This window comes from Podarcis vaucheri (assembly GCF_965113315.1).
Source record: "Podarcis vaucheri genome assembly, chromosome: 3".
Lineage (NCBI taxonomy): Eukaryota > Metazoa > Chordata > Lepidosauria > Squamata > Lacertidae > Podarcis > Podarcis vaucheri.
Genome location: NC_138761.1, coordinates 26,163,495 through 26,189,965, shown reverse-complemented (window position 1 = coordinate 26,189,965; position 26,471 = coordinate 26,163,495). Strand labels below are relative to the sequence as shown.

Below are 26,471 nucleotides of genomic sequence, written 5' to 3'. Positions count from 1 at the left end.
TATAACAATACCCTGACAGACAACTTGTGTTTAAATGGTCCATGTACTTCAGCACTGTTAACATTAAGCTGCAAAGTCATGTAAGATCATGACTCCTTTTTTGTTTTGACTGAAATGCTGAGATCACATGTGAGTTCAGATTTCTGAAATTACATTGCACAAGCAATAGACTGATAGTGTGAGCCAATTTTTAGTGTGAGTTCCAGAAAAACATCTACTTCTATTTCATTGATTATGCAAAAGCCTTTGACTGTGTCGACCACAGCAAACTATGGCAAGTTCTTAAAGAAATGGGACTGCCTCATCACCTCATCTTTCTCCTGAGAAATCTGTATGTGGGACAAGAAGCTACAATTAGAACTGGATATGGAACAACTGATTGGTTCAAAATTGGGAAAGGAGTACGACAAGGCTATATATTGTCTCCTTGTTTATTTAACTTATATGCAGAATTCATCGTGTGAAAGGCCGGGTTGGATGAACCCCAAGCCGGAATTAAGATTGCCGGAAGAAATATCAACAACCTCAGATATGCAGATGACACAACCTTGATGGCAGAAAGTGAGGAGGAATTAATGAACCTTTTAATGAGGGTGAAAGAGGAGAGAGCAAAATATGGTCTGAAGCTCAACATCAAAAAAACGAAGACCATGGCCACTGGTCCCATCACCTCCTGGCAAATAGAAGGCGAAGAAATGGAGGCAGTGAGAGATTTTACTTTCTCGGGCTCCATGATCACTGCAGATGGTGACAGCAGCCATGAAATTAAAAGACGCCTGCTTCTTGGGAGAAAAGCAATGACAAACCTAGACAGCATGTTAAAAAGCAGAGACATCACTTTGCCAACAAAGGTCCGCATAGTAAAAGCTATGGTTTTCCCAGTAGTGATGTATGGATGTGAGAGCTGGACCATAAAGAAGGCTGATCGCCGAAGAATCAATGTTTTTGAATTATGGTGCTGGAGGAGACTCTTGAGAGTCCCATGTACTGCAAGAAGATCAAACCTAGCCATTCTTAAGGAGATCAGCCCTGAGTGCTCACTGGAAGGACAGATCGTGAAGCTGAGGCTCCAATACTTTGGCCACCTCATGAGAAGCGAAGACTCCCTGGAAAAGACCATGACGTTGGGAAAGATGGAGAGCACAAGGAGAAGGGGACAACAGAGGACAAGATGGTTGCACAGTGTTCTCGAAGCTACGAACATGCGTTTGACCAAGATGTGGGAGGCAGTGGAAGAGTCGGACACAACTAAACAACAACAATCAAGAGGTATGTTGCTAGAACCATAAAGAGTGGGGAAGATAACAGGGATGAGAAACTCCTGGCCCTCCAGATGTTATGCTATGTTGCAAGTCCCATCACCCCTGTCATTTGGCTATGCTGGCTGGGACTGGTGGGAGTTGGAGTACACAAAATATCTGGAGGCCACAGGTTCCCCTTCCCTGTCCTAGAGAGCCAGCTCCATTTCTATTAGCAAAAGTTGTCCTACTAGGTCACCTAGAGCAGGTGTCTTCAAACCTTTCAGACTAAGGATCGACTTGTAACCCAAACATGCATTTAAGGACCCATTTCTTAATATTTTCTTAATCTTTTACCATATATTTGTATGGTGGTAGTACTCCTGTTGCGACCTACTTTGAATCAGGCTGCAACCCATTAGGCTGCACCCTATCGGATGAAGACCTATGGCAATTCTGACTCACTCCTATTGAGAAAGTGACTGGCTATTTACAAGCCTAGTGCTGTGTTGCTTCCAGTAACACAAATGTAAATCTTAATTTACTCTACCTGACTAACTAATACTTGGAGTAAACCTACTGAAATGAATGACACGTTAGTCATTATGAAATCAGTCCATTGGTTTCAGTGTCTACTTGGAGTATGACTTAGAGGGATAGAATAGCTACATAGAGTTGAATCAGAAATGTTTTCATTCAGTACATTTGATACTACAGAAGAAAGATCAGAGTGGTGGATTGTCAGAAGAAGGGCATGGCAGGTTGTATTGTCCCCATGAGCCAACACTTTGATTATTATTTTAGAGAATTTCCTGGTCACTCACCAGTATTCCTGCACTATGCCTTACACAATCTAATGTGCAAATATACCATCAGATCTAGAAAGAACTACAAATCCCTCCCACTCACATTTACTAGACACAAAGCCTGCTGATCGTAAATACACCAGTTTGCATGGTTCACGTCCAGTTTTTGCAATAGTCAAGCATCCGGTAAGCCTAGAATCTTACACGGATGAGAAGGATAGGTGATAGTCATTTGCATATCAATTACTTCTAACTACAAATTGCCATATATTTCAATACAGCCTCTATATCATGGGTAAGCAAACTAAGGCCCAGGGGCCGGATCCGGCCCAATCGCCTTCTAAATCCGACCTGTGGACAGTTCGGGAATCAGTGTGTTTTTACATGAGTAGAATGTGTCCTTTTATTTAAAATGCATCTCTGGGATATTTGTGGGGCCTGCCTGGTGTTTTGACATAAGTAGAATGTGTGCTTTTATTTGAAACGCATCTCTGGGTTATTTGTGGGGCATAAGAATTCATTCATTTTCCCTCCCCAAAGTATAGTCCGGCCCCCACAAGATCTGAGGGACAGTGGACCAGCCCCCTGCTGAAAAAGTTTGCTAACCCTGACTCTATATAGTGAATAGGCAAGTGTGAGGGAAAGAGGAAATACTATGAAACGTTAGAGAACTTCACATGAAGCCAGAGAGGTAATGAGCAGGCATTCATCCTTGCTCTTCCAGGAACGAGCAGATCAACTCAGCAATGTCCTATTTCAGTGTCTTAAGAAAAATCATAAGGATTCCAGCCATAGCACCAACACTTCATCATGTCAAAATCTGCTAAAATTCTAATAGGATCAATGATAGTCATAAGATCATTAAAGCATGCTAGGAACTTGACTGAACATAAGACAATGATCTACCTAAAAGTGAGGCTACATCAAAGGGAGATGAGGGAAGCAGTGTCACCATCAGTCTGTAGAGAAATAACCAGGCTCCTCCCCCAATCAACTGTCAATGGGCAGAAGCCATCACATCAGGTGACAGCAGAAAGAAGCAAGTCACTCCATTGGCAGCAACTTTGGATCCCTCTTTTCCTTGAACTCTTTGTAATTAACCAATAGTGCCTGGGTTTGCTTTCCCCCCTCTTCTACATCAATCTATTTTTTTATTTTTTATTGTATCTTTTAGACTGGAAGCCTGAGGACATGGACTGTATTGTTACCTATAAGAACGTAAGACTAGGATGCTGATCGTTTCCCAAAGACTCCTTTCAAGCTGACTAAAGACTTGCCACTATTATACTATGATGAAAAATGAGCCTAAACTTATTTGCCACTTTAGAAAGGGAAGAAGTAAGGCCTGCCCCAAAGGGTCGCAAAACACTTAAGTTACTTAAGAAAAAGCAGAAGGAACTATCTCAAAGGTGGAAAGAAAAAGCATTTCGTTAACATCACCCAAACATTTTCTAGTTTTTGGAAAGGCCAAAGTTGGTAAGACGCTTTGTTAGGGAAATTTGGATTTACCAAAAAAAATAACTTATGAAAACAGTTCATTAATTAGTAGTTGACACAATATGCCCTAATGCAGCAGGAAATATTAATTAATATAAGAAAAAGCCTTTTGGATGAGCCAGTGACCCATGTGATCCATCCTGTTCTCACAGTGGCCAACCAGATGCCTATGGGAAGCCTGCAAGAAACACCTGAGGACAATCACACTATTCCTACTAGTGATTCTCAGCAACTGGCAGTCAAATATATATTTCATCCAACAGTGGATGTACAACATAATTGGTTGAGAAGCTGAGACTTTCAGATGAAAGACAAAACAACAAACTATTCAAATAAAGTTATGCCCTACTTTTATTATCTCAGAGACAGATTCTATCTCCCTTTTAACTAGTCCCCAATCCAAAATTATATGTCTGTTGTTGATGATGAATCACTTGATGATGATTCCCTGACCCAAACTCTGAGCACACACCAGAATTCCACTACCTTATTAGAAGTCATCTAAGGCAGAAAAGATAAGCGCCACACATAGTATGGTACCTTAGACACTTTGGGCACTCCCTTGGACATTAAAGTATGGTAATGATGATGAATACATTTATGAATCATCTTCCAAGGTGATTTACATACATTATGTGCCAACAGGTCATCAGTATTATGTGTTTCTTCCTAATTTACCCAACTAACTTTTTTTCTGTCTCAGAACAGGTCCTTAAATAAACTGACACATATATGTAAAACTCTAAATAAATTCAGCTATGGTTACACAACTGAACCAGATCATCACCAGAGTTCTCAAACGTGAGTTTTCTATCATCCAGCTGGTATAGAAGTCTCAGAGGATGTCTTATCTGGTATCCCAGTAAGAATATAATAGGGCTAGAACATGTACCTTTAGCTCACAACAACAGTGATTTCTTAACAATCTCATTTATAAACAGAGTCAGTGCAAACCAGGGTGACCAGATGAAAAAGAGGAGCGCACCTTTAAGACCTGCATAGAGGAGGTAAATTTGGAATGGTGTTGCTTGTATGACAAGTAACACATGCTGAAAACCCCTCTTTTACATAGCTATTAAAGGCACAGAGCCCTGTCTTTTTCATCTAGTCACCCTAAAACCACCATATACCAAAGGCAGTTTATTATCAGGAAATGTTTACAAACTTTTCCATACATAACAATAAATTGTAAACTGCTACGCTTTTTGTTAAACGTTTCCCATATGAATATAGGTGAAATGCTTGGAAAGCTCTAAGCACTCAGAAGGTAAAAGATCAATAAAAGAAATCCAGTCTTTCCCCCTAAATCCCTAACTATTTCAATCAGGGTTTTAGATTTTACTGGCACCTTTACAGATAATATCTTGCAACCGCTGTATCTTTATCCTATGGTGTTTTTTGATGAATGTGAAATAAGATGAAGTAAAAACCATTGTAAATAATGTCATACCTTCATCTATTGAGGCTTCACTACTGTACCCATCATACTCTGCAGACAGAGGGCTATATTTTTGTCTGGTTTCCCAAATATAGTTTTTCTGTTGTCTGTTATCGCCTGCTGGTGGCCTTGAACTTTGTGTTCTGGATAAGGCTTCGTGATATTTACCCAGTGCCTCATCTTCACTTTCAGATGATGAACCATGCTGATCTTTATTTATGTATGAGTTGTCTATTTTGGAAAAAAAGGAGGGGGGAATGATAACAGATGGCACCATAAAGGAGAGTGCTAAAATTATAATGGGTAAACATTTAATTGTTAATACATTTTTTTTCCTAAACAGAAGGTAATATAGTTCACATTTTAACCCAGTTTAGGCAAGAGCTCAAACTTCACAATAAATGTATTATCCCTAACATAATTATTTTTTGTTTCTGTTATTCCTGGAAATATTTATTTTAGCCTGAAATAATCAGGCTTTTAAAGGGATGAACCAAGGTTGTTTCCTAAATACATGCTTTTTACTGCTGCCCATGGGGAAGTCCCCCCCCCCATGCATTTCATTTTGTTTTGTCTTCCCTCTTTGCCCTATCACCCTTAGTGGATTCAGAAAGCTCTTTTGTAACTTGATATAGGGGGTTTATCCTTCTTGTTAGATAGATACATTTATGTCAGCATTTGTTTTTGTGTATAACTGCAAAGTTTGGGATACCTTCATGGTTTCGCTAGCAATGGCTTTAAATGTTTGTTTTCCTTCCATTATTAGAGATGTGAAATAGCCTATTTTATAATTTATGCATTGACTGATTTTAGAGAAAATATATTTTCAATTATATTTATTTATTTTAGATATATATATATTAGACTTGTTGCATTACTACTTCATGATTTGTATGTTAGTTTTCTCACTTTTAGTATTACCCCTCATGAAAAGCTATATGTAGCTTATAATATGTTAGGTTCCCAGATATTATTTCTTATAATAAAACAACATCTGCACACTATGTCCTGAAGCACCAGGCAAATAAACACATATAAATATAGAATTCAAGAATCATGTACAAAATATTCTTGTTATCCAGTGCAAACCGTTGAAAAATGTAGCAAAATTTAAGGGAACAGAAAGATATTTTTTTTAAAAAAGTTGATTAATCACTATTCAAAAGTTAGTAGCATTAATCAGGAAAGAAAATATGTAACCAGTTTTCAAGGAGTATGAATAAAATTAGATAAAGCAAATTTCAGAGAAAATAATATACATATCACAAAGAGTTTCTACTAAGGAGACTGTTTTAAAGATCATTATGAATGAAATCTAAAAAAGCAGTTGGGAAAAGAAGTATGTAGTAAAAGATCCAGGAAAGGCCACATGGATAAAGTATGATATAAGACACCTCACCTTTTTCTGGTGTCTTCTTACTACTCACTTCTTTTGAAAAACATTCTGATTGCTTAGCCTTTTCCTTTTTACTTTCTTTTGAAAGAATAGATGGTGCATTTTCTTCCTGCTTTGTTACAGACTGTCTGTGGCCATCCGAAAATGGTTTGCATTTCTTTTCTTTTACATCATGAACCCCATGAGCTTTTTTAGACTTTAACTTCTGCAATTTTGGAGTTTGCTCTTCATTTTTTTCTGAATTCCTGGAATCAAAACTGTGCACTTCTCTGGTGTTTTTGAAGTCAAGTCCTGGTGATTTTTGTTTTGCTTTTTTATGCAACGGGCCCTCATTTTGTTCTACCTCAGCATGCAATTCTTGATTTAGTTCTTTATTAAGGGACTCATCTGTTCTATATGTCTTGCAGTTCTGCCTAGTATCTTTTGGAAAGGTAACATTTTTCAAGTCTTCTTTCTCTTTATTTTCCTCTTTATCTACTATAGATTTATCTTCTTGGGCGGTAGCAGTATCATCTGTCCGAAGGCTGTTGATCATACTTGTTACCTGTTCTGTAACTGAGTCAGCTACTGTATAGCTGACATCTCCAACAGCACTGGTTAGATCATCTACAGCATTACTGAGTGTGTCAACCAGAGAAGACATAGAAGGAAGGCTCAGATTTTGTTGAAAATTTTTGAAAAATGCCATGTTTTGATTGTTAGTACATTATTGCTTTGAAAATATGTTATTCCTCAAATGCACTGCTATTGTATTTTTTTCAAGTATCCTAAACCCTATCCTTTAAATTGTGGACTCTGCAGATTAGTCATTCTCTGAATTCTGTTACCTTAAAAGCAATAAATAGGAGCAAGTGTTTTCTACTACACAAAGCCAAAATCAATTGATAAAAATCTATTCTGTTTTTTATGTTGTGTTGTATGTTGTATTGTATAACATAACCAGACATTTTAAATATTATATGTAAATTGTTGAATTTACTCTACACCTGCAAAGAAAAAGTTTAAACGTATTTAAATAATATATTATAAAGACAGATATACTACATTGTTTCAAAACACTAGCATATACCCCACATTGTATCGGTTATTAAGAAACCATAAAACATAATTCTTAACACTGGACTACATTCTTAACATTGTATTCACCCAGACCACAATAATTCTGTACCCATGGCCAACAGTCTGTACAAATTCTGTACAAATATAAGCATACAACCCCAGTAAAATCAACAAGTTTATGCAGTCTAAATTCTATGTTGAACTGCGGTCATGGAATATAATTCAGTTCAAATATGATTATTGTGTGTTTTCCCTCTAACTTTTAATGAATGATACACTGCAAATAAAAGAGGTTTGTCCTACCACTTCAGAAATATCTAAGATTTTGTCCCTCATAATTGAGAAAATATGGTTTCCTGGTATATAAAAGCTGTGATCTAATTATTCTTATTAAGCATATTTGGGAAATATAAAACCATTTGTTTCTTTCCACTATCTAAAATGTCAACCCCTTACAAAACATTCAACAGACCCCAAAGCCATTAAATTCTGACTAAGCACTACAGATGGATTAGTAAAAGTATTTTGGACTATATCAGATATTTATTTTATTCAAGTCAAACTTTTATGCCTACATAACATTATTCATATGATATTACACCAGGGGTTTGCAGTCTTTCAAAGCCATAGACCATAGAATTTGATACTTACAAAGTTTGTCCTGTGAATTTTTTCTGGCATTGTATCGTGAATTGAGGTCTGGGAAACCTCCAACATTCTCAAAACACATCTTCTTGTTAATATATAGAAAAAGAATCAACAACAGGATAATAAACAGTCCAACTGCTGACAGAAATCCAACTGCCTCAGGAGATACTAGAAAAAACACAAACAATGACCAGAATGGAAAGCCAACACATTTCATTAAACTAGATTGTTAGTAAATCACACCCAGACCCAAACTTCCATGCAAGTACATAATAGGGAGAAGATGAAACAAGAGGCCTAGTTTCATATTCCCCTTCATTCAAGTGGTTACATGGGCACACTGCCTTTTCAGTGGTGGTAACAAGTCTGTAGAACTCCATACCCAGGGAAGTTGCTTTGCTTCTTTTTTGTTAGTTTTTAGGCATCAGGCCAACATGGTTTTATTTTAGGCTCAACAGAGTTCATAGAATAGAATTCAACTGCTGGTGCTTTGAATGTTTTATTTAACTCTTTTACCTTGTTTCATTTATTTGCTCTTTAAGTTATTTACTAACATTTATTATATTATCATATTGTTTATATATTTGCCTTGTAGAGTTAAAAGAATAAAATAAAAACCCTTAATAAATAAATATTAATTGCCATCATTTTCATTACAATATAATTTTTCAGCCTACTTTCAATCAAGTAATCAATCACAGATCTACTGTCAAGACCAATGTGTGTATATATCCCCATCCTGCCAATTGTGAAATCTACATGGCTTTGGCTGAATACGACAGCAATTTTATGTCTACTTTTATGAATTGTGTTTACTTTTGTATTTCATAAAAGCAATGTGACCCATTAATGAACATAATGTTTAAATCAAAGTTTAAAATCACATCCTTTTGGATTATAACCAGGATTTTTTTTTTTTTTTGCTGCAAATAAACAGTTACCACACATGGATATCTATGTGGAACTTGTTACTGGGAATGAATTCAACACATGCTTTCTAATGTCCACTACAGATATATAGTAAAATCTTTGACTTGGTCAGGTAACAAATTGACAGCTAGTGCATGTTTAATGTGTTGATTGGATCCCACACCTGTCAGTAACCTGGACCTGGTTTTGAAGCCACTGCTTTCTCACTCCAGCTTCCTGTTCTCTTTGCTTGCCTCCAGATTGACTAGTGGCGATCCAAAACCCTCTGAAGTTCTAACGTTTAGTCTTCCAAGGGTCTAGACATACAATTCTAATTTTATTGTATGAAGTTTCATTACGGATTAGTGCTTGTAGTACAGAGCAACCACTATAGAGGGATTTGCATGCATTTTTGTATGTCTGCAAGTCTGTGACTGCAAGAGACTGTGAATCTGGGGTGGCCACACCAACTTGAGTACTTCTACATTCACTTTAGCTATGCCTGCCACTGGCATGCAGCCCTGTTTTCATCTCTAAATTGTTAACAATGCCTTGCTTTAAATGCTGCATCAAATTTATGAAAAATACTTGCTGTTTCAATAGACTTTTTATCAAGTTGTGGACAATGCCTTCAAGCATGCAGTGTTTCATTTGCCCCTATTTACTTTGACGGACTATAATGCCACAGCACAGAAATAATCAATTAAAACAAAACTAGCCCCATTTTATTGCAGAAGTTACTCCTGCCTGTATAGTTCTTCTGCAAGGGCACTGTCCCAATAGGATAACACTTTTTTCAGCCACAGAGCATAGCTGGTTTGCTTATTAGCTTAATGTTAAATTTAGTGTTTAATATGATAATATCAATTATAGATCTAAGGTCATTTTCTGAGGTTAAGAGAATACAGCAATTAATACCTTACGAAAGAATGATACCTTAGCTTCAGCTAGACTAATTAATTATTCATCTACCTTAACACCAAATGCAAGTATTTGGAATTATCTATCTTGTATCAATTTGCATACATGAACCCATCTTTAGGACTATAAGCAGCCTGATTTTATCACATGTGAAAGACATGACTATTCTGATAGTTTTCTTAAACCTGTAACCAGCATTTCTATAACCCCATGAGGGATTATGTACAGTACAGTATACTATGCTGTTTGCATTCCACTATTTAACATTAAGCATTTAATTCTCTTAAATTAACTATTAAGCACAATTATTTTACGGACAGATAGTAATAGTAACTCTCATAAAATTAAATATAAGGAATTTAACACAATTATGCAGAGGATGCACTCCATTAAAAATATTGCTAATGTTATATCCTAATTAATGACCCACAATAATATTAATTGCTTCTTGAAAAGTATTACAACTTTCAAAATACAACAGATTTTGTAAAGACTATCTTAGAACTGTTTTTATGAGGCTGAACAGTTTTATTCAACATAGCAGATGCACAATGACAAAAAGAATGTAAATTCTATCTAATGAACTAAAGTAATTCAAGGAACATTATTATATTTCAATAACAGGTGAAAGAAATTCACTGAAATTAATATTGTAATGTACTGTAAATACTAGCAATGAATTCAAAGGTTATAAATTACGCTAACAAAATTAGTATTTGGCAGCTTACCATAAATTAAATGTCATTATATTAGGACTTTTGTTTTCTTTGTCACAAAAATCAACATATGTTGTATATTTAAATTTGTTTTTATCTCTTTCCAAAAGTAATTTCAAACATACTGGGAAAGTATTTTTGAAGAGTAGCAGTATCACAAGCATTAAACCAAAACAAATACCTTTAATTTTAAGGAAGGGTAATTGCTTTAAAAAAAATTATAAACTTCTTTTTTTACTTACATAAAGTGTTGACTGTTCAATTGCTCCAATAGTGTATGAAACTATATATTTATCTTACTGCATGTCAAGACAGTTTAATTATTAATGTGGTCAATGCAATAGTATCTGCCTTGTGTACAAGCCAAACTGGTACTTGATCTGAAACCCCATGATGGTCAATGAACATACACTTATTTTTAAAAACACAATTCAACGGGTTGTATTCAAAGTAGCACTAAGGGGAGTGTTCCATGAAAGCAAGGATTCTCCTTGCACAAGGGAATGTTCACCCTCTCTCTTCTCACCTGTGTATTCCCTAAATCTGTTTTGGGGGTTACCCCAGCACTCGAGAGCAGATTTGGGAATGGCATGGGATGTAAGGAGGAGTTAAGTCCCTTTGCACAAATGGAACTCATTCCGCTTGTGGAATTATTTAGTTGAATGCTACTTAGTACTAAAAGTTATGCTGTTTTTACAGTGTTAAGGTATCAAATACAATATTGGTATTTAATTTATATAATAATAAATTCATTATAACTAAATAACTTCATTTCTTTCACAATAGTATAGAATTTTAAAAGTTTAAAATAGGCATACAGTGGTACCTTGGGTTAAGAACATAATTCGTTCTGGAGGTTCTTAACCTGAAACTGTTCCTAACCTGAAGCACCACTTTAGCTAATGGGGCCTCCGCGCCACCGGAGAACGATTTCTGTTCTCATCCTGAAGCAAAGTTCTTAACCCGAGGTACTATTTCTGGCTTAGCGGAGTCTGTAACCTGAAGTGCATGTAACCTGAAGCGTATGTAACCCGAGGTACCACTGTATAAAAAGGAGTACTAAAAAGTTCTTATTTCAGCTGCTTCTAAAGATCCTCATTAATCAAAGGGTATTTAACCAACCTTTTCTCCATTTACCCACTGGATACATGCCGCAACAAAAAAACAAAGTCACTATTGGCAATATGTGTACTTCTTTATTTGCTTTCTTGGCTTAATAGGCCAGTGACCATTTAAGACAGAGACAGAATCATTATCTGCAATAATGTTATCCCAGAGACCAGCCCCAGTGTTAAAGGGGTAGCACAGATATCACTGAAACTATGGCACAAGATGAGATGAGCACGCAACTCCAGAGTCGGACACGACTGGCCCGTACGGGCAGGGGTACCTTTACCTTTACCTTTATGGCACAAGAAAGCAGTCTGTTTCAATGGAAGAGGCATACTCCTAGAAGCTTATGTTACTTGCTCACAGCAAGCAGACAAACAGAAGTTCACAGCAGAGATGTGCAAGTGGGCCACTGCCTTAATTGATTCAGAAATAAACCAAGGTTCAGAAAATATTCCTCCTTCCAGTCAACCCTCTTTGGTCCCCAAAGAACCCTCCCCATCAACTCCCCACTTCAGCTCCCTTCTCTTCTTTTAATCAAGTCATTACCTGACCAGGCAGTGGTGACAGCAGGTGAAGGCACATATGCCAACTATCCTAGTATGCTGGCTTACTGACACACTGTATGTCAGCCCACACCTCAACCTGTGAGAGATGAAGTATGGGGCTACTGCAATTTCTGCAGCCTTCTGAACTCATGGGTAATCTGGGCTTATACGTTTAAGACACATGTTTAAAAACATGGCAGGGAGATCTTCTTTATGACAACCATAGTTTAGTAGTTCACATTAGTAGTGACATCCACTGTCCCATATAAAAAATAAAGTTTTTAATAATTATTGGCAGCTTCAGATTATTATCAATTAATACTGCTCATTTTAAAAAGACTATTCTCAAATTCTTACAAAGTATTAGTTCTGAGACAGCAGGTGAAAACTCAAACCATTACACTGCAGTTGTAATTTCAGTGTACACACAGCCAAAAGTATTTTTCACTTCTGTGCTCACTCAGGCTCAGGAAACCAGATGTGAAAATCTATTAAATATAATTTGCAATGAAAAATAGGCTTTATCTGCTTAACTCATCCTCAGAGCAGCCATCCCAGAATGAACAGAAATAAGCTTGTCTTTACTAGCTTAAGTCCACTGATCTCAATGGTTTCTATGATGGCCAAAAGCAACCTATATAGAGTACAGTGGTACCTCGGGTTAAGTACTTAATTCGTTCTGGAGGTCCGTTCTTAACCTGAAACTGTTCTTAACCAGAAGCACCACTTTAGCTAATGGGACCTCCTGCTGCCGCCGCGCTGCCAGAGCACGATTTCTGTTCTCATCCTGAAGCAAAGTTCTTAACCCGAGGTAATATTTCTGGGTTAGCGGAGTCTGTAACCTGAAGTGTATGTAATCTGAAGTGTATGTAATCCAAGGTACCACTGTATTATTTTGCACAGTATTCATTAGACCATGGTTTTCATGGGAAATTTTTTAACGTATTTCATAAATTAGCCATTAGATGGCACTATAGGTCAACTAGATTACAAAGTGCAAAACCTACACTTTGAATATTCTGTTCCCACTAAATAAGTACCACAGATAGTGACTTTGATTGCTTACTCAAATATTGGGTGGAATCCAGATACAGCTCAACATATTTAAATCCTATTAATTTCAAAGGGAGGGAACTGAGCAAGTGCTTAACTCCAACTGAAACGAACAGGCCTTCAAAGTGTTTCATTTAAGATGGATCATACTTTCCTGTTTTATGAAGATAAACATTATTTTAGATTTATAAAAAGTAATGAGCACTGATCCATGCAACAAGCTCATCTAATGGCTCATCATTTCTAAATTTAGGATTTGTCCTTTTTTGTTATGATTATCCTTATTTATGATCAACAGATTACAATAAATAGTAAATTATCTCTCTAGAAATCAGCAAGCTGATGCAATTACATGAATTTATTGTATTTATTTTAGTGAGATGCAAATGCACATAATTACGTCACATAAATTAAGTAAAATAACTTGAATGACAGATTATTGATTACGTCCAACCTAAATCTCTAGCTAAACAAATAAACTGTGACCACAAGACAATGAAAATATTTAAAGAAACATTTAATTGCTACTGCTTAACCACAGAACCCTGGGGAATGGAATACCTGCATTGAGCAGGATCAGTCATGCTCTACATTATTCAACATCTCTAAGGTATTTGTCTGATGCATTCTAGATTACATTCAGCCTCATTCATAACTCAGGGCCAATTTATATGTAACCAACCACTGAAATGTGAGAGAGATTCTGCATAGATGACTCACATGCCACACCAATAGTGTCTATTTCTAGGAACCACATGGAAGAGTTTGGTTATATGATTACACCTACATCAACACCACAATACTAGTGCTAGTGTGAGAAGTAACCACATTATCCACTGATTTCAGAAGACTCCTGTAAACAAATGTTACTTATATTCAATGTGACCCAACGAAGCAATTCCCATACCACATTAGCGGGACAAATTACAGGTTTTATGAAAATAGCCGCAAAATGGAAGCAAACAAGCCACACCACAAATTATGACAGGCTTAAAGGGCTCCTCCAAGTTGAAATGCTGTTACAGTGGTACCTTGGTTGTCAAACGGCTTAGTTGTCGAACATATCAGCTCCCAAATACCGTTCCAGTTTGCAAGCTTTTTTGGAAGCTGAACGTCCAACGCGGCTTCCATAGATTCCAATTGGGTGCAGGAAGCTCCTGCAGCCAATCGGAAGCCGCACCTTGGTTTTCAAACCGTTTCGGGAGTCAAATGGACTCCCAGAACGGATTAAGTTCAACAACCAAGGTACTACTGTACTAAAGTGTCTCTGACATATTCCTTTACCTTCAAGAAAGGAGCAAGCTTTTTTTCCACTGTTGAACTTTTTATATTATATTCAGCTCCGTGAAGTTCAATGCTTTTAAAAACATTACCCTCAAATTTTGCTGAAGCACTAAGTATTGTAATTATTCATTATATTTCCAAAAACAAAATTTTTATATTATAGTTATACACACATTGGTCCTCTTTGCACATAAGACACAGATCATTCCAAATCTGATCCTGCTCTAGTACAAACAAAAGCAATAAACCATTATCCCTGACTTAGCATTACATCCGACCCAAAGATGGTGGTTTGTTTTTCTTGAACAAGTCATGCTCAGAAAGCCAAAAACGAATTTTGGTTTTAGATTGTAATTCATGTGAAGCAAATCAAACCACAGTTGCTAGTTCAGACATAACTCTAATCCAGGGACTGTGGTTTGGTGCTCCTATTTGTGCTACGGAAACAGCAGGTTTACTGCAATATTCCGATACAGTCAGCATCTAACTTACTTTACGCTATATAATTTTGGTTTCACAGAAAATATTTTATCCATAGTTTAAAACTAAGAAATCCTAGTCATCTTTACTCTTTTAATATATCTGAACCACAAATTCAATGGGAAATGTTGATTACTTTGCTTTGTTTCTTTTGAGACATGTTACCTATGTCAAAGCTGCTTGTCTCGTTCTCTACCATCCTTCGCACTTTCATGTGCTCTAACTACACCCAGCAGATGGTCTATAAACTAGATGAAAAGGGGGAGGGGAAGAAATTGAATTACTTTTTTGCTTCAAAGTCCGTAAGTTTAGCAAAGATTTAAACAAAAATTAGCCCTTTTTGTAATATAAAATTTGAGTCCATCAAGCAATTAAGACTTTCACAAAACCTTAATATACATTTTGAAATATGTATTATAAAGTATATGATATAGTGATGGGATAAAAACTAAAAATATAATTCAATGAAAATAAATTAGGAGTTCATAATATTTTTTAAAAAATAATAAGGTTACTGTTAAATAAACACAAAACAAGCGGAAGTCTGAATTTACAGCACAATCTTATGCATTTTTACCTCAAAGTAAGTTTTATTGTATTCAGTGAGGCTTACTTCAGCTAAGTGTGCACCGCAATCAAGACTGCCTTCACGCAGCACAATTCTCTACATGTCTACTCAGTTCTGAGTAAACCCATTTATTTCCTTGGTATTTGCTTACTGGTGAGAGTTATAGGATTGTAGTTAAAATCATTTTCTCTAGTCCATATAAAATTCATTTGATGTACACAAACTATAAAGTAAGGCTTTTTAGGCTTGGAAAAGGGGGAGAGGAAGGGAACAGAGAGAGGTCATAAGCCCCAATTTAAGGAATGGTCTATTTCAGGAAGGAACTGTGCCAGTGGTGCAGCTAGGTAATTTTAGACCCTGAACTTAGTGGTCTTATTGGGAGGAAGGGCATTATGCACTCATATATGTAACTTCAGTTATGATGTCATCAAGTTCAGTGGGACTTACTCCCAGGTAAGTTGGTCTAAGACCCAAGTGGACACACAATAATTTGCCAGAGGTGGCTCTTCCGCACGTACAAGGAGGAAACACATGGGGAGCGGTCACTGCATGACCCTTACCAAATTTTCTCCCACTTCTGAATCACCACCTCAGAAGGAACAGCAGTTATTCCAGCCCTAACTAGCCCATAGTCATGGCAATAACTAGTACACAAATCTGACCTTTTTAGCCCCTTAATAGGTGCCTCCAAGCCGTATTCCAGGTGCACTGACCTACTATCCCCAATTTTTTTAATTCTGTAACCTCAAACTTTTTATGGGCATGGCTGATCTGCTGAGGAGTTTAGATCAAGGACAGCTAGCCATTATGATTACACTGGACCTTACAGCTGCATCTCATCAGAAATGACTGAACATGAACTGCCTCTTCAAGATGAGCCAACTTGAATAAAATATACCTACAAAATCTATATCCACAAGATGAGATTGAATCACTAATGAAGAACAATTATGTGTTGTTCCAAAGAGATTTAAATGTGTTCCTCTATGTGCTGTTCTACACCCAAGTGATTCAGTAGCAGACACTTAAGAGTGCCATAGGTAAACATAACATATCTCTTACCCCTTTGCATCATAGTACTTTTTTCTCTGCTGGGAAGACTGGTGGGGAATGTATGAAGGGTGCAATATGAGGGTCTGAAGGGCACAATATTAATGTCCTCAATTTCTTTTGCATTGACAAGTTCAGATCAAGGAAGTGGGTCATTATCATCTTCAAATTTTGAATACTGAGTTTGAGATTGATGTGCTAATTGTGATTTTATTTGTCCTGTGGTGGTTTTGCCCCAATGGTCTCTGGTGGTCACAAAGCTCAGTTTCTGCTATTTCCTTCTATATGGGCCTCCAGTAATGCTGCTTTATGAACTAAATTGTTCATAATAGAATAGCATAGTTACTTCCTGCTCTAAGCAACTGTGATCAGATCGTATCTGTCCTACATTCCTTACATTTAGTACCTTTAGATTGGAAGGTAATTTAAAATTGTATTGCTAGTTTTCAAAGCCTTGACAACTTAAAAATTAGCAGATTCTAATGGTATCCCATCCACGAGTTCTTTAAAAACACAAATGTGAAATTGCTGATCTTGAAATAAGATCAGTCTCTATACTTGAGAACTGGAAAGTGCCCAGTATAATAACTTTTTTAAAAGGATGTGGGGGCGCCAAAAAATTACACACTTGTTAGCTTAAAGTATATTCTAAATACACTTAAAATATTGTTAAAGATAAAATTACCAAGTGCTGAGATGAACAAGTTTTGCTGGAAAAACCTCATGTGCTTTCTGCAGAAATAAGTCTGCCTCACTATTCTGTTCAGAGTTCCTTGACAGTGACAACAAGCACATTTTATCCTTCTGCTTTCAAAAAGTGTTTGACTAATTCCTTCACCAAAGTAAACTTAGAAGCTAGTGGATAAGAGGTCAGAGCACAAATGGATGGTTTTCACAATGAGGGAGGTAAGGAACTGTATTGGAACAAGAACTTTTTAAATTATTCATTAATTATCTGGAGCTAGGCATAAGCAATAAGATGGTAGTTTGCTGATGACACCAAGTTATTCAGAATGGTAAAAAAAGCAAAAAAAAAAAACTCCATAAAGAGCTCTCCTAACTGGCTGAATAGGCAATAAAAAGGCGAAATTATCTTACCCACTCAAATGGTTCAATCTGCAAAGCTGGCACATTGACAAGTGCCAACTAATGATGAAAACCTCACTGTAGTTTCTGGTAACTGCTAAAAACGTATTTGCTTAGGTAAACCTACTAGACATAGAATTTTATTACATCTATTTGTTGTAAAACTACAGACTTTTACTTATATTTTGATACATTTTACTTTGCCTACTGTTTTTATTGGTGTTTTAATGAATTTTTGTACTGCTTTATGTAAAACTTAAAAACAAAAGAGGTTTTTGTTGTTTAAACGGGGGGGGGGGACTTGTTAAATAAATAAAGTGTGGTTCAGTGAAAGTAACAGCAAAGTGATACATTTCATGGTAAAAAAAATCCTAACTTTACAAGGCGACTTTGGAGTCTGAGCTGGCACTGACTGACCAACAAATAACTCGAGGTTGTGGTGGATAGCTCAATGAAAACAACTGACCAGGATGCTGCAGCTGTGAAAAAAGTAAATTGCATGATAGCTATTATTAGGGAAGGAATCAAAAATAAAACTTCCAGCATCACATAATTAAAATACAAATATATGGTGTGTCCATGCTTTGAGGTACAGTACTGTGTACAGTGGTACCTTGGTTCTCAAATGTCTTGGTTCCCAAATGCCGAAAACCCAGAAGTAAGTGTTCCAGTTTTCTAACGTTTTTTTTCAGAAGCAAAACGTCCAATGCGGCTGTTGGCTATTGTTTCCGAGGCGTCTGCACCAATCAGAAGCTGTGCCTTGGTTTTCAAACATTTTGGAAGTCAAACGGACTTCCGAAGCAGATTAAGTTTGGAGCTTTTGTTTTTGCTATTTATTTTGCGTTTTTTATTTTTAGGGGTATTCGGTTAAATTGTTTTTGTGACTGTGTGGAACCCAATTCAGCTACTTACTGTTTGATTGTGTGACTGTGGAAATGGATAAAAGTCCCCCATCCAAACAATGACTATCATCAGTGCAGGTAAAGAGAAAAAAATAATTTTAATTTTTATCATCTACAATGCTGTCTTACTTATTTTATAGTACAGTACATTGATACAGTGTGCTGCTCTGGTTTGCCAGAAGCGGCTTAGTCATGCTGGCCACATGACCCGGAAGCTGTACACCAGCTCCCTCAGCCAATAAAGTGAAATGAGCACCACAACCCCAGAGTCGTCCGTGACTGTACCTAATGGTCAGGGGTCCCTTTACCTTTACCTTACATTGATTATTGCTTTCATTTTATGGACCAATAGTCTCATTAGTTAGTAAAATTCATGTTAAATTGCTGTTTCAGGGGTTGTTTTTAAAAGTCTGGAACAGGTGAATCTGTTCTGCATTGCTTTCTATGGGAAAGCGTGCCTTGGTTTTGGAACATTTTGGTTTTGGAACGGACTTCTGGAACGGATTAAGTTTGAGAACCAAAGTACCACTGTATTGTTTTGGGCATGCCATCTCAAAAAGTTATGTAGAACTAGGGGCGGGCAGGGAGAGATTAAAAAGCGGGTAACCAAAATGTTCAAGTGGGTAGAGCAATTCCCAGTTTATGCCATAAGGTTACAACTGTGTTTTGGGGTTTGTTTGTTTGTTTGTTTGTTTGCTTTAAGGGCATTTAAACAGGGACATGACAGACATGAAAGGTTAGAGGTGTGACCCTACTTTCATTTGTTAAGATACTTTGGAGGATATGGCTTTTTTGCTATTAATACATAACAAAATTGGTTCTGTTGTGTTTTTATTCTGTGTTGGAATCTGTCCAGAGTGGTTGGGGCAACTCAGTCAGATAGGCAGGATAGAAATATTATTATTATTATTAATTATTATTATTATTATTATTATTACTACTACTATTACTACTACTACTTCTTTAAGAGTTGTCTAGTAAACAATATGCCATATGGAAATGAGTGGACAAAGCTACACTATGCAACATTTTAAAGCTGGAAATCACCAGACAATATATCAGTTGATTGTTACCAATGGAAATTCAATCTACCATAGCCAAGTACCTATCTAGTTTCATTGGGTTATATAATCTTGATTTATTAAAGAGCTAGTAAATGGCTTTCAAAACACAAGCATTATGATAATAACAGACTAAAGGGAAAAAAACATATCTAGTTTCATACCTTCTAAAAAACAAACTGGTGATGACAAAGTTATTTTGCTAATGCTTAAAATATTTATTTAACCATTTTACTTCCTATTCTCAATGCTCAAGGCAACTTACATCAATGATAAAAATATGTTTCCTCACATCCATTCAGTCTTAATTCTTTAAACAGGGGCAGGAGTGTCTGGAATAGTTTCAAAACTCTCTCTATATCCCACAGGTTTATGGAATTTAGGCCTCTTTGCAGATTAGCTTTAACCCGTTCAAGTGTCAGAGGTGGTGACAGACCAACAAAAGGAACAATGTTCCCAGTGCAGTGGAGCATTGGGTTATCTCTACAAAACATTTTGCAAAACAGCTCCTATAAGCACACTTCTGTTGCTAAGAAAAACAGAAAACTAAAAGGCCTGAACCTGAGATAGGCATAAGATGCCATCTGAATGCTTGTAGCCCACAAATAGTATCATGGTGTAAATTAATTAGCAGCCAATGTGTATAAGGAAGGGTTCACTCCTAATAAATTCCTCTTTGCAAAGTTTTGTGATGATTCCATGTTTGTCTGATACTACTCTGACATAGCACTTTCGTCCTGAGATTAACCTGTATTTATTCAGGCATTTATGGGATGTTACTATGCTGCTTTTACTGATATGCCAGACTTATATTCAAATTGTTAGCTGTAAAATGTATTGCACCAAAATCAATCATGTATTTTGAATAGGTTATATTTTCCAAGTACTTTAATTTAAACTTGAAAGGAGAATGGGCTTACTGAATACGTATGTACTTGGACTTTTTAAATGTAAACCGCTTTGAGATCTATTGACAGTAATTATATAAGTATTGAATTATATAAGTAAAATAAATAATTTTCAGTACAATTAAGATTTGACACATATAGCCTATAGCCTGGATCCAAAGAACCATACAACTATGGCTATGCATTAAAATAAACTTTTGACTTGTGTTTCTGGAAAAGCAACTTTCCATGCTGCATTGCAAGCCTCTTTGGAAACTGAAAATTTCAAATGCAGATTGTGATACTGAATGGGAGTTTGCCATGCAAGAAGAAGAAGAAAAGAATAAAATAATTTCCACTGGACAACTTTAGTGCTTTGGCATGCTTAAAAGAGCTTAATTAAGGTTTCATTCATTCATTGAGATTCCTGCATTGAAGGGGGTTGGACTAGATGACCCTACAATTCGGAATTCAGTTATTTTATTATTCTATCACATTTGTATTACGTCCTTCCTTAAAGGGAGGTGTGACAAACTGTCCATCTCTGGACCAGGTCTTGCCTTTCAATTCTTTTGAAATGGCCCACCAGTCATCTTTCACCCAAATTTTTGCCAGCAGCACTTCACGCTGAAGGAGATTTGAACCAAGGTCTTCCCAGGCCAAATCTAAGATTCTGTCCACTACACTACAGTGGCTATACAAATTGCTCTGTAGCAAGCATTTCTCACATGAAGACAGCAGGAGAATAATTGGCCTGAAATAGGCTTTACTACATGCAAAAATATAGAAATGATTCTTAAGCACAACTAGATTGAATTTGAAGCAACTTCCTGGAAATCTGATTGCAGAGTAAAGGAACAACCACTGCATCCATAGTCCTAACACTCATGACAGTAACAGCAGAGTAAGAGACTTGGGCCCAATTCAGACCTGATTGCTATGCCACCTACCAGCTAGCACAACAGCTAGGTCCAATGATGACATACAACAGCTGTGAGGCAGCAGATCTTGGGCCAGCTCAGCATCAGCCTCTTCACAGCCTTGGAATGCCCCATTCCAGGGCTGTGTGCTGCCCCCACTGGTGGGGACATTCAGCAGCCAGTGGGAGACTAGCTGAGCTGAGGAGAGCTGAACATAAGGGTCTGGATTGCTCTTTCCTTAACTCTTCTAGGCTGTTCCACTATTTTAAAAAATGTTTAGATAATTAAAAGTATTCAAAGAAGTTGCTTACCTTTTCTAATGCAAATTAGTTCATGTACGCCACAGGGTCTTTCACCACCTGTTCATAGAAAGAGAATTAAGTGGGGAAACGATACAATATATTTCAGTATTCATAAACTTATCTTAGGCAGGCTTAATAATCATCCAATGGTGTTTTTAATTATTTGAAAGACCTTCAAACTTACTTACAGTATCAAATGGTTATTAGTTTCTTATTCTATCCTCAATAGATAACAGTAGATTCAAAATATCTAAATTATAATTATAACTCATATTGGAGCAATTTACCTTGGTACTTAAGTATGTAAGCTTTGCAGTTATACAGAGTAATTTACTGGACAGAATGAAATTTCAAGCTAATGAAAATGAGTTGTTCCCCAGAGCAAGTAACCCAATCAAAAGCCATCTGTACATTTACAATATTTAAGTGTCCAAAAATGTTGGCTTGGCTTACTAGCCAGCCCTTACTAGTGCCTGTCACCAGTCACTTCCCATTTCTTGAGATGCAGGGTCATCTCACATTTTGGCAGCATATGGGTAAGATAAGAAACAGCAGTCTTTCTTATGCTGATGGGAAGGGACTCCTGCTATTTTTTACCTGCTTAAAAATTGCAATGGAAAACGAGCCTCTGGGCTGCTGTGTGTACTCGTCCCTGGCAAGGAGATTTGTGGGTACCTGTAATACTATACTATGCAAGACTATATTGCTAGGAGTTTGTGGTGTTGAGATATGTGCCAGAACCTTCTAATCCCTGGATCCACCAAGTGTTAAAAGTTAACCAAGCCAAGTTAGCTGTCTGATGAGGTGATTAAGGAGCTTGGTATGAGATGGCTAATGGGTGGGGGCTCCTCACTCAAGAGACAAGCCAGAGTTTGGAAGAGAGTTGAGAGGGCAATATGATCTAGAAATAAAGCAGCAGGCTGGAGAGGAGAGGCAGAGATACATTTGAGAGCAGTGTTTGATTTCTATTTGAATCTAAGGCTGCGGATATGGGAGAAACAAGATCCTTTTGGGGTATTAATGCTGGGAACCCCTACATTGTAGGCTCGGGTTGTATATACAGTGGTACCTTGGTTTACAACCAAAATCCGTTCCAGAGGTCTGTTTGTAAACCAAAACAGGTTGTAATCCAAGGCGTGCTTTCGCCAATGGGGCCTCCAAAATTTGTTCATAATCCAAAAAAAATAATGGGTTGTAATCCAAAAAAAAAAGGTTGCAAACTGGGACACACACTTACAGGTTTGACATGTTTGTAATCCAAAACATATGCAAACCAAGGTACCATTGTACGTGTAAATGAACCATATATCATAAAGACACCACAGTCTCCACTGTGCCTCATTTCCAAAAGGAAACATAAACCCTGGGAAAGTACCCAGAACCCCTGGAATATTGCACAGCTTGGAGACTGGGGTGGCATGCAACAATATTATACTATATAATTACTACAAAATGTGATCCTCAGTCTCACTAGTCAGGTTTATTCATTAAGTCTTTAGCAGCCAGAGAATCAACAATATTTCAAGAAATTGTGTAAGAAAGTTTATTTCACTGTATGTAAAGTAAATCCCTTCATCCATGTATGGTGAACAAACCTACAGCATATACTTCTGAATTTCTGAGTTTCAGAGACTGCGGTAGTTATATTTACCTCACTATTTCCACTACTATTCAATCAAATTTGCACCATGGACCTCTTTTTTAATACTCTGGATTATGACAAGCATAATTACAAAACCACACCAAGGTTAAGCAGCAATATTATGCTGCTAAAAGCAGTATTGACCCAGGCAATTGTGCTGGATTATAGAGGGTGTGGGACTTGCTCTCACTGGACCAACTGCATCCTTTTCGATTGCAAGGGAGATAGCACAAGAGCCACAAACAAAATGCCTTTCTGATAACTTTGATTAGATTAGATTAGATTAGATAATTTATTGTCATTGTCCGTATATACACAGTATGCACAGCAACAAAAATCAAACACCCACCCAAAGACCGGATACACATATACATTTGCACGTATCTCCGAGCTCTCATCCTATTTGGTCATAATCTATAAATCTATAAAACATACACAGTCTAAAATATAGCATGACCTATTAAAAGCATAACATAACCTAAAACCTATCTCATTCCTTCCTCTCCCTACTTACTAAACCTTGCAACTGGCCCTGAGATCATTATTTAGTGCAATCAGAGCTCTTGGATAGAAACTATTCAGAAGGCGTGTGGTTCGTGTTTTCATTGTCCTATATCTTCTGCCCGAAGGCAATAGCTCAAAGAAGTTGTGGGCAGGGTGGGTGGGATCTCTCAGAATGTTATGTGACTTCTTTAAGATGCGAGACGTGAAGATCTCATCCAGGGTTGGTAGTCGGAGCCCAATAACGTTCTGGGCAATTTTAATTGTTCGCTGTAAAGCTTTTTTATCCGTTTCAGAGCTGCTCCCATACCACGATAATATACTATAGGTTAAGACACTCTCGACGGTACTATGATAATAGGACAGGAGTAGGTGCTGGGATAGATTCAGTCCCCTGAGCATTCTCAGGAAATACAACCTCCCCTGCACCTTCCTCACAACCATATTAATATTTGTAGTCCATGAGAGGTCCTCCGAGATATAAATGCCCAGGTATTTAAAACTACCAACCCTCTCCACTTCCTCGCCATTTATGTGCAATGGTAACAATACACTTTTCTTTCTCCTAAAGTCAATTATGAGTTCTTTGGTTTTTTTGGTGTTAAGCATAAGATTATTTTCTTTACACCATTGAATTAACCTGCAAAAGCTCTGTGCCTGAAGGCACTACATCACAGGGATTGCTTGGCAGATAACAGCAACCTCAGGGCTAACAAAACATATCCCTCAATGAAAACTATGTGTAACTCATCCTCCAAAGATAGAGGGGGGGGGATGAAGTGAAAAACAAGAAAAATGAGATTTCAACCAACAAAATGCAAACACTGACAATAAAACAGAAAGACCAGAGAAAAAGATTTAGAAGCAACAGAAGGTGAAAGGAAAGACAAACCCCAAAACATCCATAGCAACTCGAAAGTATTTCTGACAGAACTCTTCAGAGCTTAGGTCAGACCCAACCTAATCAAAGCTCTGGTCTGGAGGGCCGGATGGCTCCTCCCTACAAGGGAGAGGCAGAAGACTTGCAAGGACCCTGCCTATTCCACAATGAAGGAGTTACCATCCCATGTGTTAGGAATGTCTCCCAGCATCATCTAGCAAACAATGCTTTAAAAAGCTTAACTATAGTTTGACATGATGTCCGAAATGATGAACCATGTTTTGTAAAGAAGAATCGCAACCCATGTTTTGAATTGACGGACCATAGTAATAACCACTGCTCCACCTGCTGAGGCTACTGTACCATGAAAACAGGAGAAAAAGTGCCAAGAGGAACTCTTAAGTCTCAGTTCAGGCATAGAATGGTTGGGCTCAGGGACTCAGAAGGGCCCATCACTGATATTTCTCTTGTATTCTATGTAACAAAATTAACATCTAGAACTATTCACTACCATTACAGGATCTTCTCAACACTTTAAGAATGCATTTTCCATTTAGGAGTTTTAACAAATATCCTATCTTTAGTAACTGGCTCTGAAAAGTGCACTTTTATGAAGGCAAGATGTATATCAATAAAAAGCAACAACAAAACACCCAACAATATTAAGTGTTAGGCACCTCTGGAAGAAGATGCAGGATATAAATTTAACAGATAATATATGTGTTCTCTTGTTATTAAATGTGGTGAACTGGAAAAATAATTAAAATAGTTTCAGATATAAGACATATTCAGATATCTGCATGATAATCTCCCTCATTTTTTCTTAAAAAAAGAAAATCAATGTCTACAAGATAAACAAACAAGGATAATAAAGATGGCAATGACTACTAATTAATTTGATCAAGACAAATAACTGTCTTCTAAGACAGGCCAAAACACCAGACAGCATAGTTGGAAATGATCAACAAAGATTGCACTACTCTATTAATGTCATGTGTTGTTACACACTTGTCAAGACTATAAAACAGACACAAGCTAGTTGGCTAGGTAGAAAATTACTCTGTCCATACAGCTGCAAATAAAATGTTTTAAACAAAGTGTAAGGTACAATATACAAATGTAATTCTAGATGACGACACTGAGCTATGCAAAATTCAATGTATTTTTCAAAACGTTTTTTAAAACAGCATTTTCACAGCTTTTTTATATTTGTGTAGATTCCACCTTAGTATATTATTCAACTGAGTAACTGTGAAATATTGTTTCCCAATGTGCACTTCCAAGAACATAATCACACCTTCTATTCCCACTTGCAATGCTTAAAGGGAACAAATCTTGCCATAAATGATGACATATGGATTATTTTACTGCCATAATTGTCTTAAATACCTTACATGGGAAAGGACCTATTCAGACTAAGATCCTATGCATAATGACAGTGTTCTTGAAGCTACCAGCATGAGTTTGACCAAACTGCGGGAGGCAGTGGAAGACAGGGAAGCCTGGCGTGCTCTGGTCCATGGGGTCACAAAGAGTCGGACACAACTAAACGACTAAACAACAACAACA

The 26,471-nt window shown here is 37.0% G+C and overlaps 1 protein-coding gene across 5 annotated transcripts in view; it reads right to left on the bottom strand.

Moving 5' to 3' along the window:
• Nucleotides 1–26,471, bottom strand: part of SYT14 (synaptotagmin 14) — a 74,586-nt gene that overhangs the window by 46,484 nt on the left and 1,631 nt on the right. For 2 of the 5 annotated variants that reach the window (XM_082217536.1, XM_082217538.1), the window contains exons 2-4: nt 21,889–21,936; nt 8,086–8,250; nt 4,992–5,210 (exon numbers count right to left, since the gene is read on the bottom strand). In XM_082217536.1, the coding sequence (XP_082073662.1) occupies nt 4,992–5,210; nt 8,086–8,250; nt 21,889–21,936 (432 nt within the window). Of the gene's footprint in view, nt 1–4,991; nt 5,211–6,378; nt 7,203–8,085; nt 8,251–13,352; nt 13,494–15,268; nt 15,352–21,888; nt 21,937–26,471 lie in introns of all 5 variants that reach the window. The other 3 variants (XM_082217535.1, XM_082217534.1, XM_082217537.1) reach the window with 3 other exon arrangements.